Source organism: Mobula hypostoma, chromosome 22, assembly GCF_963921235.1.
Source record: "Mobula hypostoma chromosome 22, sMobHyp1.1, whole genome shotgun sequence".
Lineage (NCBI taxonomy): Eukaryota > Metazoa > Chordata > Chondrichthyes > Myliobatiformes > Myliobatidae > Mobula > Mobula hypostoma.
The window spans coordinates 40,394,425-40,408,101 of record NC_086118.1 but is presented as its reverse complement, the minus strand read 5'-3'; the positions used below and the strand labels follow the sequence as shown (position 1 = coordinate 40,408,101).

General features: G+C 42.3%; 1 protein-coding gene across 3 annotated transcripts in view; it reads right to left on the bottom strand.

The window, feature by feature from the left end:
• The window catches only part of arsg (arylsulfatase G), a 204,550-nt gene that overhangs the window by 85,585 nt on the left and 105,288 nt on the right, over positions 1 to 13,677 (bottom strand). For all 3 annotated transcript variants that reach the window (XM_063074489.1, XM_063074487.1, XM_063074488.1), the window contains one exon: positions 10,606 to 10,793. In XM_063074489.1, the coding sequence (XP_062930559.1) occupies positions 10,606 to 10,793 (188 nt within the window). The remainder of the gene's footprint in view (positions 1 to 10,605; positions 10,794 to 13,677) is intronic.

Below are 13,677 nucleotides of genomic sequence, written 5' to 3'. Positions count from 1 at the left end.
CTCTTTCCAAAGTATTTTCAACTATTTAGTCACTACAGCTCTTTGTGGAATTCCAGTGGTTCACCAACTTCTGAGTGAAGGAATTTCTCCTCATCACTGTTCTTGCATCAGACCAATATAAACACAGAATTAAAACAATTCGTGCCTTGGAGACATGAAGTTTCTTTCGTTATCATACTATAAACAATCAAGGGAACACCTGTTAAACAAGATATCTCTTTCTATTCTGTAAGTCATGACACCAGATTCACAAATGCAGTTCAGTCAAAATAACGATTGAGTTTTCATCTGGAGTTAAGTAGATCAAGAAACAGGTACGAACGAGAGTCAATATTTTGGGTTGCCGAGCAATTTTTTTTCAAGGAGATGTGTATCCTGCTCACCAACGTTCTTGCCTGTGCAACAGATGGGGCATCATTAATTACAGGACACCACCATGGGGTTATTAATTCCCTGAAAATGCTGAAACTAACATATTCACCATTCATTGTGTTCACAGTCAACACCTTGTCACAAAAAAAACAGTAACCTGCACAAATCATTAATACTGTTATCACGGAGGTAAATAAAACCAAGTCCCTTGCTCTCAATTCTTGACTATTTAGAGAGATTTGTATTGAGAATAATGTACAGTTTAAATGCTTATTGTTGCACACAAAAGTCGGATGGCTGTCAAAAGGAAACTGCCTGAGACGCTTTTATGTGCTTTTTGAAACTGATAAAATTCTCTGAATGCTTCATTAAGTAATCAACTCAAGAATATTAGGAATGACATTGACCATTTGTCAGATTTTCACAAAGTTGAATTATATCAATCTTCACTTGCAAGGAAATTACATGAATCCAATCAAAGTCAAATCAATCATCTCTACATTTCTGTCTAAGGTAACCCTATTTAAGTACAACATTGGCCATCACAATCTTTTGAGCCTCTCTGAGTTGGAAGAGAAAGAAAGAATACCAGCGGATGATCTTCAAGTGTACTGTGCCCACCTGGGTGAGCTGAATAAAGGTATGTCAGAGAGATTTCCAATGCTTTCTTAACCACAGAGTCAACCTGTGCAGCAGCTTTGAGTGTCCTATGGACTCAGACCCCAGGATCCCTCTGATACTCCACACTACCAAGAGTCTTACCATTAATTCTATAATCTGTCATCATATTTGACCTACCAAAATGAACCACCTCACACTTATCTGGGTTGAACTCTATCTGCCACTTCTTAGCCCAGTTTTGCATCCTATCAATGTCCCACTGTAACCTCTGACAGCCCTCCACACTATCCACAACACCTCCAAGCTGTGTGTCATCAGCAAATTTACTAACCCATCCCTCCACTTCTTCATCCAGGTCATTTATAAAAATCACCAAGAGGAGGGGTCCCAGAACAGATCCCTGAGGCACATCACTGGTGACCGACCTCCATGCAGAATATGACCCGTCTACAACCACTCTTTGCCTTCTGTGGGCAAGCCAGCTCTGGATCCACAAAGTAATATCCCCTTGGATCCCATGCCTCCTTACTTTCTCAATAAGCCTTGCATGGGGTACCTTATCAAATGCCTTGCTAAAATCCATATACACTACATCTACTGCTCTACCTTCATCAACGTGTTAAGTCACATCCTCAAGAAATTCAATCAGGCTCGTAAGGTATGACCTGCCTTTGACAAAGCCATACTGACTATTCCAAATCAGATTATGCCTCTCCAAATGTTCATAAATCCTGCCTCTCAGGATCTTTTCCATCAGCTTACCAATCACTGAAGTAAGTCTCACTGGTCTACAATTTCCTGGGCTCTCGCTCCTTCCTTTCTTGAATAACGGAACAACATCCGCAACCCTCTGGTCCTCCGGAACCTCTCCCGTCCCCAATGATGATGCAAAGATCATCGCCAGAGGCTCAGCAATCTCCTCCCTTGCCTCCCACAGTAGTCTGGGGTACATCTCATCTGGTCCCGGTGACTTATCCAACTTGATGCTTTCCAAAAGCTCCTGCACATCCTCTTTCTTAACATCTACATGCTCAAGCTTTTCAGTCCGCTGTAAGTCATCCCTACAATCGCCAAGATCCTTTTCCGTAGTAAATACTGAAGTAAAATACTCATTAAGTACCTCTGCTATCTCCTCCGGTTCCATACACACTTTTCCACTGTCACACTTAATTGGTCCTAGTCTTTCACGTCTTATCCTCTTGCTCTAACACATTTGTAGAATGCCTTGGGGTTCTCCTTAATCCTGTCCACCAAGGCCTTCTCATGGCCCCTTCTGGCTCTCCTATTTTCTTTCTTGAGCTTCTTCCTGCTAGCCTTATAATCTTCTAGATCTCTATCATTACCTAGCCTTTTGAACCTTTTGTAAGCTCTTCTTTTCTTCTTAACTAGATTTACAACAGCCTTTGTACACCACGGTTCCTGTACCCTACCATCCTTTCCCTGTCTCATTGGAACGTACCTATGCAGAATTCCATGCAAATATCCCCTGAACATTTGCCACATTTCTTCCATACATTTCCCTGAGAACATCTGTTCCCAATTTATGCTTCCTAGTTCCTGCCTGATAGCCTCATATTTCCCCTTACTGCAATTAAACGCTTTCCTAACTTGTCTGTTCCTATCCTTCTCCAGTGCTATGGTAAAGGAGATAGAGTTGTGATCACTATCTCCAAAATGCTCTCCCACTGAGAGATCTGACACCTGATCAGGTTCATTTCCCAATACCAGATCAAGTACAGCCTCTCCTCTTGTAGGCTTAACTACATATTGTGTCAAGGAACCTTCTTGAACACACCTAACAAACTCCACCCCATCTAAACCACTTGCTCTAAGAACATGCCAATCGATATTTGGGAAATTAAAATCTCCCACCACGACAACCCTGTTATTATTACATCTTTCCAGAATCTGTCTCCCTATCTGCTCCTCGATGTCCCTTTTACTATTGGGCGGTCTATAAAAAACACCTGGAATTATTGACCTCTTCCTGTTCCTAACTTCCACCCACAGAGACTCCGTAGACAATCCCTCCATGTCTTCCTTCTTTTCTACGGCCGTGACACTATCTCTGATCAACAGTGCCATGCCCCCACCTCTTTTGCCTCCCTCCCTATCCTTTCTGAAATATCTGAAGCCTGGCACTCAAAGTAACCGTTCCTGCCCCTGAGCCATCCAAGTCTCTGTAATGGCCACAACATCTCAGCTCTAATATGATTCAAAAAATCATATCAAGACTTTTGGTTGCGACAACAAATCTCTGAATGCTCTCCTACACTGTGGAAGAAGATCAAGATTTTCTTTATTTCCTTTTTAACAACACAGTTAGTGGAGCGCAGTGTCAGTGTAGTTGCTCAACTTCCTTCAAAGCAATGAAACAGACTGCAAATTACTGAATGTGGGGATCAGAGATTCCTCCTGAGTGACACTCAGCCTGATGTTGAGAAGCTCGTATCACTACACCAAACCCATCCATCCTATCGAAAGTTGCAAAAGCAATTAAATGCTCTTAAATTGTTGGTGAAAATTGATCTTACTTAACTAAATAAAGAAATAATTTTATTTGTAGCTTTAAATAGAATTGAATAATTTTTGCAATTATTTGTCAGTGTTTTGAATTTGCAGTTTGTATTTTCTTTCACTGTGCATCGTAAGTCAAAATTCTTATAATTTCTATGTGGTGGCTGGAAAGGGAAAGGGGGTGCTGGGGATGTGGTCCAGAAGCTAAGGGGGGAGGGGTAATCCAAAAAAATTTGGGAACCATGTCCTAGACCAACGCTGATTTCCGTTCCTATGGTTCTGTGTGAAGAAAAAACACACAATGCCTTAAGAAACAGTTAGCAGGAAAGAAGTGAAAGCACATATTCACAAAATTAACATTATGGTCAACATGGTCAGCTAGTTCCAAAATGGCACCCATGCATGGAATATTCACCAGAAATAATTTCGACTGTTTGCAATATAAACAACTATGTCCAGTACCACACTTCAAGTACAGTTTGTTTAAAATGGAGTCTTAGGTGGATAGGGTGGTAAAGATGGTGTTTGGCATACTGCCCTTCCTCAGTCAGGGCAATGGGCATAGGTGTTAAGAAGTTGTGTTGTGTTTGTACTAGAGATTGGTGAGGCCATACTAGGATTATTGTGCGCAGTTTTAGTCACCTTGTTATAGGAAAGACAACATGAAAGAGCGCAAAAACAGATTTTAAAGGATGCTGCCCAGACCCAAGTTATAGGGAGACGTTGGACTTCATTCCTTGGATTATATGAGATTTAGGGATCACCACCACATGTATACAAAATTATGAGAGGTGAGATCATATGTTTTCTCCCCCAGAGTATGGAAACTTAAAAACAGTTTAAGGTGAGAGACGAATGATTTGAAAGAATTTAACAGGCAACTTCTTCACTCAAAAGGTGATGCATAAACCGCCAGAGGAAATGGTTGGAGGAAGTAGAACAATAACATTTGAAAGACATTTGTATAAGTACATGGATAGGATGGATTTAGAAGGGCATGGCCACACATGAGCTTGGTTGGCACCATGGTTAGCATGGATAGGATGGGCTGAAGGGCCTGTTTCCATGCTGTATTACTTCATGAAGGCCCTGCCATCACCATATGAAGGTCCTGCCTCCCTATCTGGCTGTAAATTATTTGTCTGAATTGCTGACTGTGAGTATGAAACTTTAATAACATTGTCATTTTCTCCTCCACTATTGCTAATGAATGATACAAATTTTGGATATCTGAAAAGAGACATGAATAAAAGCAATGTCACAGCAGGGAGGCAGAAGGAGAGGAAGAAAAGCAGGTTTACAACATCTTCGGCTCTAAAATCAGAAGACTATAGGATGATATGTGAATGTAGTCGTGACAAGGAGAATTAGAATGAAGATGGTTGTCTTTACTTATCTAACTGCCACTGCTGACTTTGGGAAAATACAGTATATATGAACTGAGCTGTGGGTTTGAGGTGCACAGTATGGTGAAGTGAACCAATGAATGTTAGTTTTTCAATTGATTAGTGTGTGGTTTACTGTGCAGTGAAGCTACAAAATGGCACCTGATAGATCCATTCAGTGGCCACTCTGCATATGGATCTGGACGCATGAGATACACCACGATGCCATCTAGTTCTACTCTCTTTTGAGGCTTAGAATGACTTCCTAGCTCTTTTGAATGGTGCAAATATTTTGTGTTCTCTTCTTTACAGATTTTCTGTGCAATGTCAATAAAGTTTAGAGTCCATGCCTACGATGTACATTATCTTGCTGGCTAGATGAATTTCATCACCTACCAAAGCAACGTTACATCTTCTCTTTAAATAAAGCTGGCTGTTTTAAATTATTGCTGCCTAATTTTGAGAGCTGTACGATAGATACTAACAATATTGACCTACCGTAATGCAAGAGTGTTATTATTGATCGTTCACATAAGTTAATATATAGCATAACATTGCCCAAACCCAAATGTGCGTTACTGCCATATTGCAAACTCTGCGCCTTTTTCTGTAGGCAGTCAATTTAAACTAAGTTATACTGTTAATAATCTTGTTAAGAATGGAGTAAATTTAAAGTGCTACTCATTTAGCACTAATGAAATGGCTGGGGAATAAAGCCGAACTGCACCTTCACATATCATTCTGAAACACAGCCAGATTTAATGTGAAACACATTGTCATTTCTTTACTCCCAGAAGGCTAGTACTGAAAATTTAGGGAAATTAAACAAAAGCTGAATTAAAAATCAATATTGCTGTAGATTTTAGAAAAAAAAATATGGTAAATATGAAATCACATCTAGCTAGCTGCTGTAATGTATACATCATCAAGAATTGCAAGATGGCTAACACGAGAGGGCACAGTTTTAAGGTGCTTGGAAGTAGGTACAGAGAGGATGTCAGAGGTAAGTTTTATTACGCAGAGAGTTGTGAGTGCGTGGAACGGGCGATGGTGGTGGAGGCGGATACAATAGGGTCTTTTAAGAGACTCTTGGATAGGTACACGGAGCTTAGAAAAACAGAGGGCTATGGGTAACCTTAGGTAATTTCTAAAGTAAGTACATGTTCAGCACAGCATTGTGGGCTGAATGGCCTGTATTGTGCTGTAGGTTTTCTATGTTTCTATGACATGCAATGCTACTTTACAAGATACATCGTATTACAGGGCTTATTATGGTGACATGTACAGTTGCCTAAGCAAAGAAAATTGTTGGCACTGGAAGTCAATCTATCTTTCCCCTCTCACCTGGACTCATCTATCACCTACCAGCTCAAGCGCTTTCCACTCCCCCACCACCCTTTTATTCCATTTTAATGAAGGGTCTCCATCTAAAATGTTGACTGTTCATTTCTCTCCATTGTTGTTGCTTGACCTGATGAGTCCCTCCTGTATTTTTTTTTTGTGTGTTGCTCCAGATGTGGTGCCAGGGTCCGGGGATGTGTCTGGGTGCACGACATCCTGGTACGAGAGGGCAAGCAACCAGAAGTCGTGATACATGTTGGTACCAATGACATAGGCAGGAAGAGGGATAAGGTCCTGAAGTGTGAGTTTCGGGAACTAGGCAGAAGGCTGAAGAACAGGACTCAAGGGTGGCGTTCTCAGGATTGCTGCCAGTGCTACGTGATAGTGATGGTAAGAATTGGAGGAGATGGCAGTTGAATGCATGGCTGAGGAGTTGGTACAGGGGGCAGGGTTTTAGATTTTTGGATCATTAGGATCTCTTCTGGGAAAGGTGGGACCTGGACAGATTGGATGGGTTGCACCTGAACTCGAGGGGGAGCAATATCCCTGCAGGTAGGTTTGCTAGCATGGTTCGGGAGGGTTTAAACTAATTTGCAAGGGGGATGGGACCCGGAGCGATAGAGCAGTGGAAGAAGTGCATGGAGTAAAGCCAGATCTAACATATAAAGAGGCTTTGAGGAAAGAGAAGCAGAATAAAGGGTGTAAAGGTAGTAAGGTAGAAGGGCTAAAGTGCATGTACTTCAATGCATCAGGAACAAAGGTGATGAACTGAGAGCTTGGATACATACATGGAATTATGATGTAGTGACCATTACAGAGACTTGGCTGGCACCAGGGCAGGAATGGATTCTCAATATTCCTGGATTTCAGTGCTTTAAAAGGGATAGAGAGGGGGGTAAAGGAGAAGGAGGGGTGGCATTACTGGTCAGGGATACTATTACAGCTACAGAAAGGGTGGGTAATGTAGCAGGATCCTCTTTTGAGTCAGTATGGGTGGAAGTCAGGAACAGGAAGGGAGCAGTTACTCTATTGCGAGTATTCTATAGGCCCCCTGGTAGCAGCAGAGATACCAAGGAGCAGATTTGGGGGGCAGATTTCGGAAAGGTGCAAAAATAACAGGGTTGTTATCATGGGTAACTTTAACTTCCCTAATATTGATTGGCACCTGATTAGTTCCAATGGTTTAGACAGGGCAGAGTTTGTTAAGTGTGTCCAGTACGGATTCCTGTCACAGTATGTTGACAGGCCGACCAGGGGGAATGACATACTAGAACTAGTATTAGGTAACGAATGGGGTCAGGTCACAGATCTCTCAATGGGTGAGCATCTGGGGCACAGTGACCACCGCTCCCTGGCATTTAGCATTATCATGGAAAAGGACAGAGTCAGAGAGGACAGCAAAATTTTTAATTGGGGAAGGGCAAATTATGAGGCTATAAGACTAGAACTTGCGGGTGTGAATTGGGATGATATTTTTGCAGGGAAATGTACTATGGACATGTGGTCAGTGTTTAGGGATCTCTTGTAGGATGTTAGGGATAAAATTGTCCCGGTGAGGAAGATAAAGAATGGTAGGGTGAAGGAACCATGGGTGACAAGTGAGGTGGAAAATCTAGTCAGGTGGAAGAAGGCAGCATACATGAGGTTTAGGAAGCAAGGATCAGATGGGTCTATTGAGGAATATAGGGTAGCAAGAAAGGAGCTTAAGAAGGGGGAATGAGAAGGCCTTGGTGAGTAGGGTAAAGGAAAACCCCAAGGCATTCTTCAATTATGTGAAGAACAAAAGGATGACAAGAGTGAAGGTAGGACTGATTAGAGATAAAGGTGGGAAGATGTGCCTGGAGGCTGTGGAAGTGAGCGAGGTCCTCAATGAATACTTCTCTTCAGTATTCACCAATGAGAGGGAACGATGATGGTGAAGACAATATGAGTGAGGTTGATGTTCTGGAGCATGTTGATATTAAGGGAGAGGAGGTGTTGGAGTTGTTAAAATACATTAAGAAGGATAAGTCCCCGGGGCCTGACGGAATATTCCCCAAGCTGCTCCACAAGGCGAGGGAAGAGATTGCTAAGCCTCTGGCTAGGATCTTTATGTCCTCATTGTCCACGGGAATGGTACCGGAGGATTGGAGGGAGGCGAATGTTGTCCCCTTGTTCAAGAAAGGTAGTAGGGATAGTCTGGGAGACCAGTGAGCCTTACGTCTGTGGTGGGAAAGCTGTTGGAAAAGATTCTTAGAGATAGGATCTATGGGTATTTAGAGAATCAGGGTCTGATCAGGGACAGTCAGCATGGCTTTGTGAAGGGCAGATCGTATCTAACAAGCCTGATAGAGTTCTTTGAGGAGGTGACCAGGCATATAGGTGAGGGCAGTGCAGTGGATGTGATCTATATGGATTTTAGTAAGGCATTTGACAAGGTTCCACATGGTAGGCTTATTCAGAAAGTCAGAAGGCATGGGATCCAGGGAAGTTTGGTCAGGTGGATTCAGAATTGGCTTGCCTGCAGAAAGCAGAGGGTGGTGGTGGAGGGAGTACATTTAGATTGGAGGGTTGTGACAAGTGCTGTCCCACAAGGATCGGTTCTGGGACCTCTACTTTTCGTGATTTTTATTAACAACCTGGATGTGGGGGTAGAAGAGTGAGTTGGCAAGTTTGCAGACGACACAAAGGTTGGTAGTGTTGTAGATAGTGTAGAGGATTGTCAAGGATTACAGGGAGACATTGATAGGATACAGAAGTGGGCTGAGAAGTGGCAGATGGAGTTCAACCCAGAGAAGTGTGAGGCAGTACATTTTGGAATGACAAGCTCCAAGACAGAGTACAAAGTAAATGGCAGGATACTTGGTAGTGTGGAGGAGCAGAGGGATCTGGGGGTACATGTCCACAGATCCCTGAAATTTGCCTCACAGGTAGATAGGGTAGTTAAGAAAGCTTATGGGGTGTTAGCTTTCATAAGTCGAGGGATAGAGTTTAAGAGTCGCGATGTAATGATGCAGCTCTATAAAACTCTGGTTAGGCCACACTTGGAGTACTGTGTCCAATTCTGGCCACCTCACTATAGGACGGATGTGGAAGCATTGGAAAGGGTACAGAAGAGATTTACCAGGATGCTGCCTGGTTTAGAGAGTATGCATTATTATCAGAGATTAAGGGAGCTAGGGCTTTTACTCTTTGGAGAGAAGGAGGATGAGAGGAGACATGATAGAGGTATACAAGATATTAAGAGGAATAGGTAGAGTGGACAGCCAGCGCCCCTTCCCCAGGGCACCACTGCTCAGTACAAGAGGACATAGCTTTAAGGTAAGGGGTGGGAAGTTCAAGGGGATATTAGAGGAAGGTTTTTTACTCAGAGAGTGGTTGGTGCGTGGAATGCACTGCCTGAGTCAGTGGTGGAGGCAGATATACTACTGAAATTTAAGAGTCGGCACAACATTGTGGGCTGAAGGGCCTGTACTGTGCTGTACTGTTCTATGTTCTAGAACAGAACATATGAACAAATGTTCCTCTGCACTCTTTCTTGCATCTAATATTAGTAATTAATCATTTGCATTCCCTGGGAAAGGAAGATGTGGATAAGATTGTTAATTCTGAGGAGTGGAAATTAGTTAACAATGTGATTGCCTGTTGTTAAAGTCATCATATCAACTCTAAAGCCCTCAAACATTGAACTAAAAGTAATTTTTAATACATGAAACATAAGTGCAGCAAGCCAACTATTTCCTTACTTAGTTTTGTATTTAAGAGCCTTGAAAGGCTAGGGCACTCCTTGGAGCGTAGGAGAATGAGGGGTGAACTTATAGCGGTGTATAAAATGTTGAGGGCCATAGATAGGGTCAACGTACAGGGTTGGGGAATTAAGAATTAGAGGGAATAGCTTCAAGGTGAACAATTTAATAGGAACCTGAGGGGCAACTTCTTTATAAAAAGGATGGTATGCATGTGGATGAGCTGCCAGAGGAAGTGTTTGAGTCAGGTAAAATAACAAAAGTTAAAATTTAGAACAGGGATTCCAACCTTTCTCTTGCCATTGACCTATACTATTAACCGAGGGGTACGTGGACCCAGGCTGGGAACCCCTGGTTTAGAAGGATATGGGTGAAATGCTGACAAATGGAACTAGCTTGGTTGGCAATGGACCAGCTGGGGCTGAGGGAGCTACTTCTATGCTGCATGACTCTGACTGACTGTTACACATGTAACATCTTAAAACAAAATCAGGGCAACATCCCAAGCCTACAGTGAAAATTGTATCCTTTATCTGGAGTGAACATTTCGTTTGTGCTGACTGTGGGCAAAATCTTACACCTTTCAGTGAATTCACTCACAAAAAGTAGCAGGATTGCAGAAACAAGAATAAAACTATAAATACCAATGAGTGCTGTGGAGTAGTTGGCTTCCTTTAGAACATCTGCCAATGTAGTTTCATTTAGTGGTAAGCCGGCAACTGAGGTTACAGCAAAATTATGGGTAACACCATTCCGTAAGCCCAAGCGCCCCGTCAGCAGCGAAGCCCGAGATGGGGAGCAAGTGGATGCAGCAGCATGAAAGTCCTCAAATCTGGAATAAAAAACAAGAAGCAAAGTTGGAATGTTATTACAAACATCATATCATATGGCAAGTGAAAACCTTTTCCGTGTTAATAGCTGGTCGTTTCTTTATAGGAATGGAAAAGAACAGTCACATATAAGGTAGGAAAATTGCTACTTCCGTTACTTTCCATTTAAAGAAGTGGTGATTTTACTTGTTTTCCAGGGCTGTAACCGCTGTGGTGTGAGATTTTCATTTATGCCTCAACTGCTCAGCTCAACTTCTATCTTGTACAAAACATGGGAGCGTGGTTCAGAGACAAGATTAATTTTATTTGTTGCAGGGAATAGTCTAACCACACTTAGTGCTTTTTTTCACTGCTCATCACAAGTCTTTGTGGTCCCCGAAAGCCCTTGCAAAATACTGCTCTCTTGTAGTCGTAAATACAAGAGATTCTGCAGATGTTGCCTATCCAAACCAACACACAAAAAATGCTGGAGGAACTGAGCAGGTCAGGCAGCATCCATGGAGGGAAATAAACAGTCAATGTTTCACACAGAGACCCTTCATCAAGGACTGGAAAGAAAAGGTGAAGGAGCTAGCTTTCCACTTATTATTGTGACTGAACTGCAAAGAGAGGTGAGTCAGTTCAGAATCCGTCAACTTCTGTAGGAACGCAACCAGCAGTTATCACTTGTCATTTGAGATCTCAGCTACTGGCTCCAGGGTAAAACACAATCAGAAGGAATATGAGAGATTCATGTATTGTTCACTAATCCAATTATAACTGTGGTAGAATTAAAGTTGTTTTAAAGTCAGGCATTGTTCTTGCATTCAGCTGGATGTGAACACACACTGGTTTCATTTATGTCTTCGTCACCAGTTAGGTAGTGGAGTGGAGATACCTCTCGATCAAAGGAGGATTAAGGCACGCCTTCCCTCCATTAGCCTGCAGGCCACCCTTGGGCAAGCTGTAGCATCTGCTTAGCATCCACTGCCCCACCCCCGACCAGGGTCACATAAAGCCATGGGAGTAGGTGGTGCACATCACAAGTCATGGTTATATGACCATTGACACCAGGCAGACAATCTCTGAAGAGTACTGATAATGGTTGGGGGGGGGGGGTCACCCTTCTTGTAAAGACACTGCCCAGAAGAAGGCAATGTCAAACCACTTCTGTAGGAAAATTTTCCAAGAACAATCATGAACATGGTTAGGGAAAAGAGTAACGAAGACAGTGTGAAGGGGGTCTTCCCCGCAGGTAGATTAAAGACAGGTGGAAGACAATGATAGCCTATGTCATACAACACAGCACATAATGATGATGATTGCCAGTAAGTCACTTGCAATGGGTCCTTTTCTTGGTCTTGCTTTTCACCTCTGATCCCTTCTCATATGTATAGTTAAAACTGTACAGCAGTGCAACTGGTCCCTCCACCCACCACGTCCACACTGATCTCTTCATTAAGGTTTGGATGGACATGGTGGGTGGAGGGATCCCATCTTACTGTATTTGGTCCCTATCCTTCTATGCCCCGCCTAGATGACTGCCCAAATGTCTCTTAAACACAATTATTGGATTTTTATCCACCACTTCCTCTGGCATCCTTCCTATGGTGCTGTTTGTAAAGTTGCAACATTACTTCCCAACCTTAATATTCTATGCCCAGCCTATGAAGGCAGGTGTGCCATATGCATTCTTTGTTGCCTTAAGAAGTTAACATCTATTACCAAAGATCACTGCCATTTGGGCAACCCTATCTTTTTTCAGTCACCATTAGGCAAGAGGTATAGAGGTCTGAAGTCCTACACACCAAGTTCAAGACAAGCTACTTCTCTTCAACCATTCAATCTTTGAACCAACCTGCACAACCCTAATCATGACCTCAGTACGGCACTTTGCACTAAAATGGATTTTGTTTCTGTCCTTTTCCCAAGCCTGCACCACATTGTTTAAAATCTTGATTTGATAAATAACCCAAATATCCATCTCATTACTATTTCTACCTCCGTAAATTTGACCTGACCTGCCCTGTCCCTGCCTCCACTCATTTGCTGTTAAAAAACTCATTTACACTTTTCTGTAGACTTAGTAACACTACAATCTGGCTATTCAACCTTGTGCTATTCTCAATAAACACTACTGCTTATGTCCTAATTCACCATGGAATCTCGTTCAACCAAAATTCTTATGCTCATTGATCTACAGTGGCTTCCAATTAGTTTACACTTTCAACTATCACCTTCGATTTCATGGAATCTCATTCAACCATAATTCTTATGCTCATTGATCTACAGTGGCTTCCAATTAATTTACACTTTCAACTATCACCTTCCATTTCAAAGTATTCAATTTATCAACTATCCATAATCTTTTTGATGATACAACAATCAAGGCTTTCTGCATTCCAGCTCTGAGCAATCTTGATTTTAATCACATCAATGGTCGTTATGCTTTCTTCTAGTATTCCCTCCCATATACTCTCTGCATTCCTTTCTTCCTATCAGATGTTCTTTAAAACATAGCACTTTGACTATTTGTTATCTATTCCAACATATCACCTTATGGCTTGCTGTCAAAGACTGCCCAATAAAGTACAGTGACGTGACTTGGGAAATGAGTAATTGAAACTATTCCACCTGATTCCATCTGTCCATCATCTCCTCCCCCACCTGGCTTCACCTATCACCTACGAGCTTCTGTCTCATCGACCCTCCCTCACCTGGTTCCATCTATCTATCATTCATGTCCCATCCGGTTCCACTCATCACCTATTAGCCTTTACCCCACCCACATACTGCCACATATTCACAGTCTTTCCTGTTCCTTCTCAGTCCCAATGTAGCCTTTTGACCCAAAATGCCAACTTATACCTTTCTGCCTCCAAAGGTTCTATTTGACTAGTTGAGTTC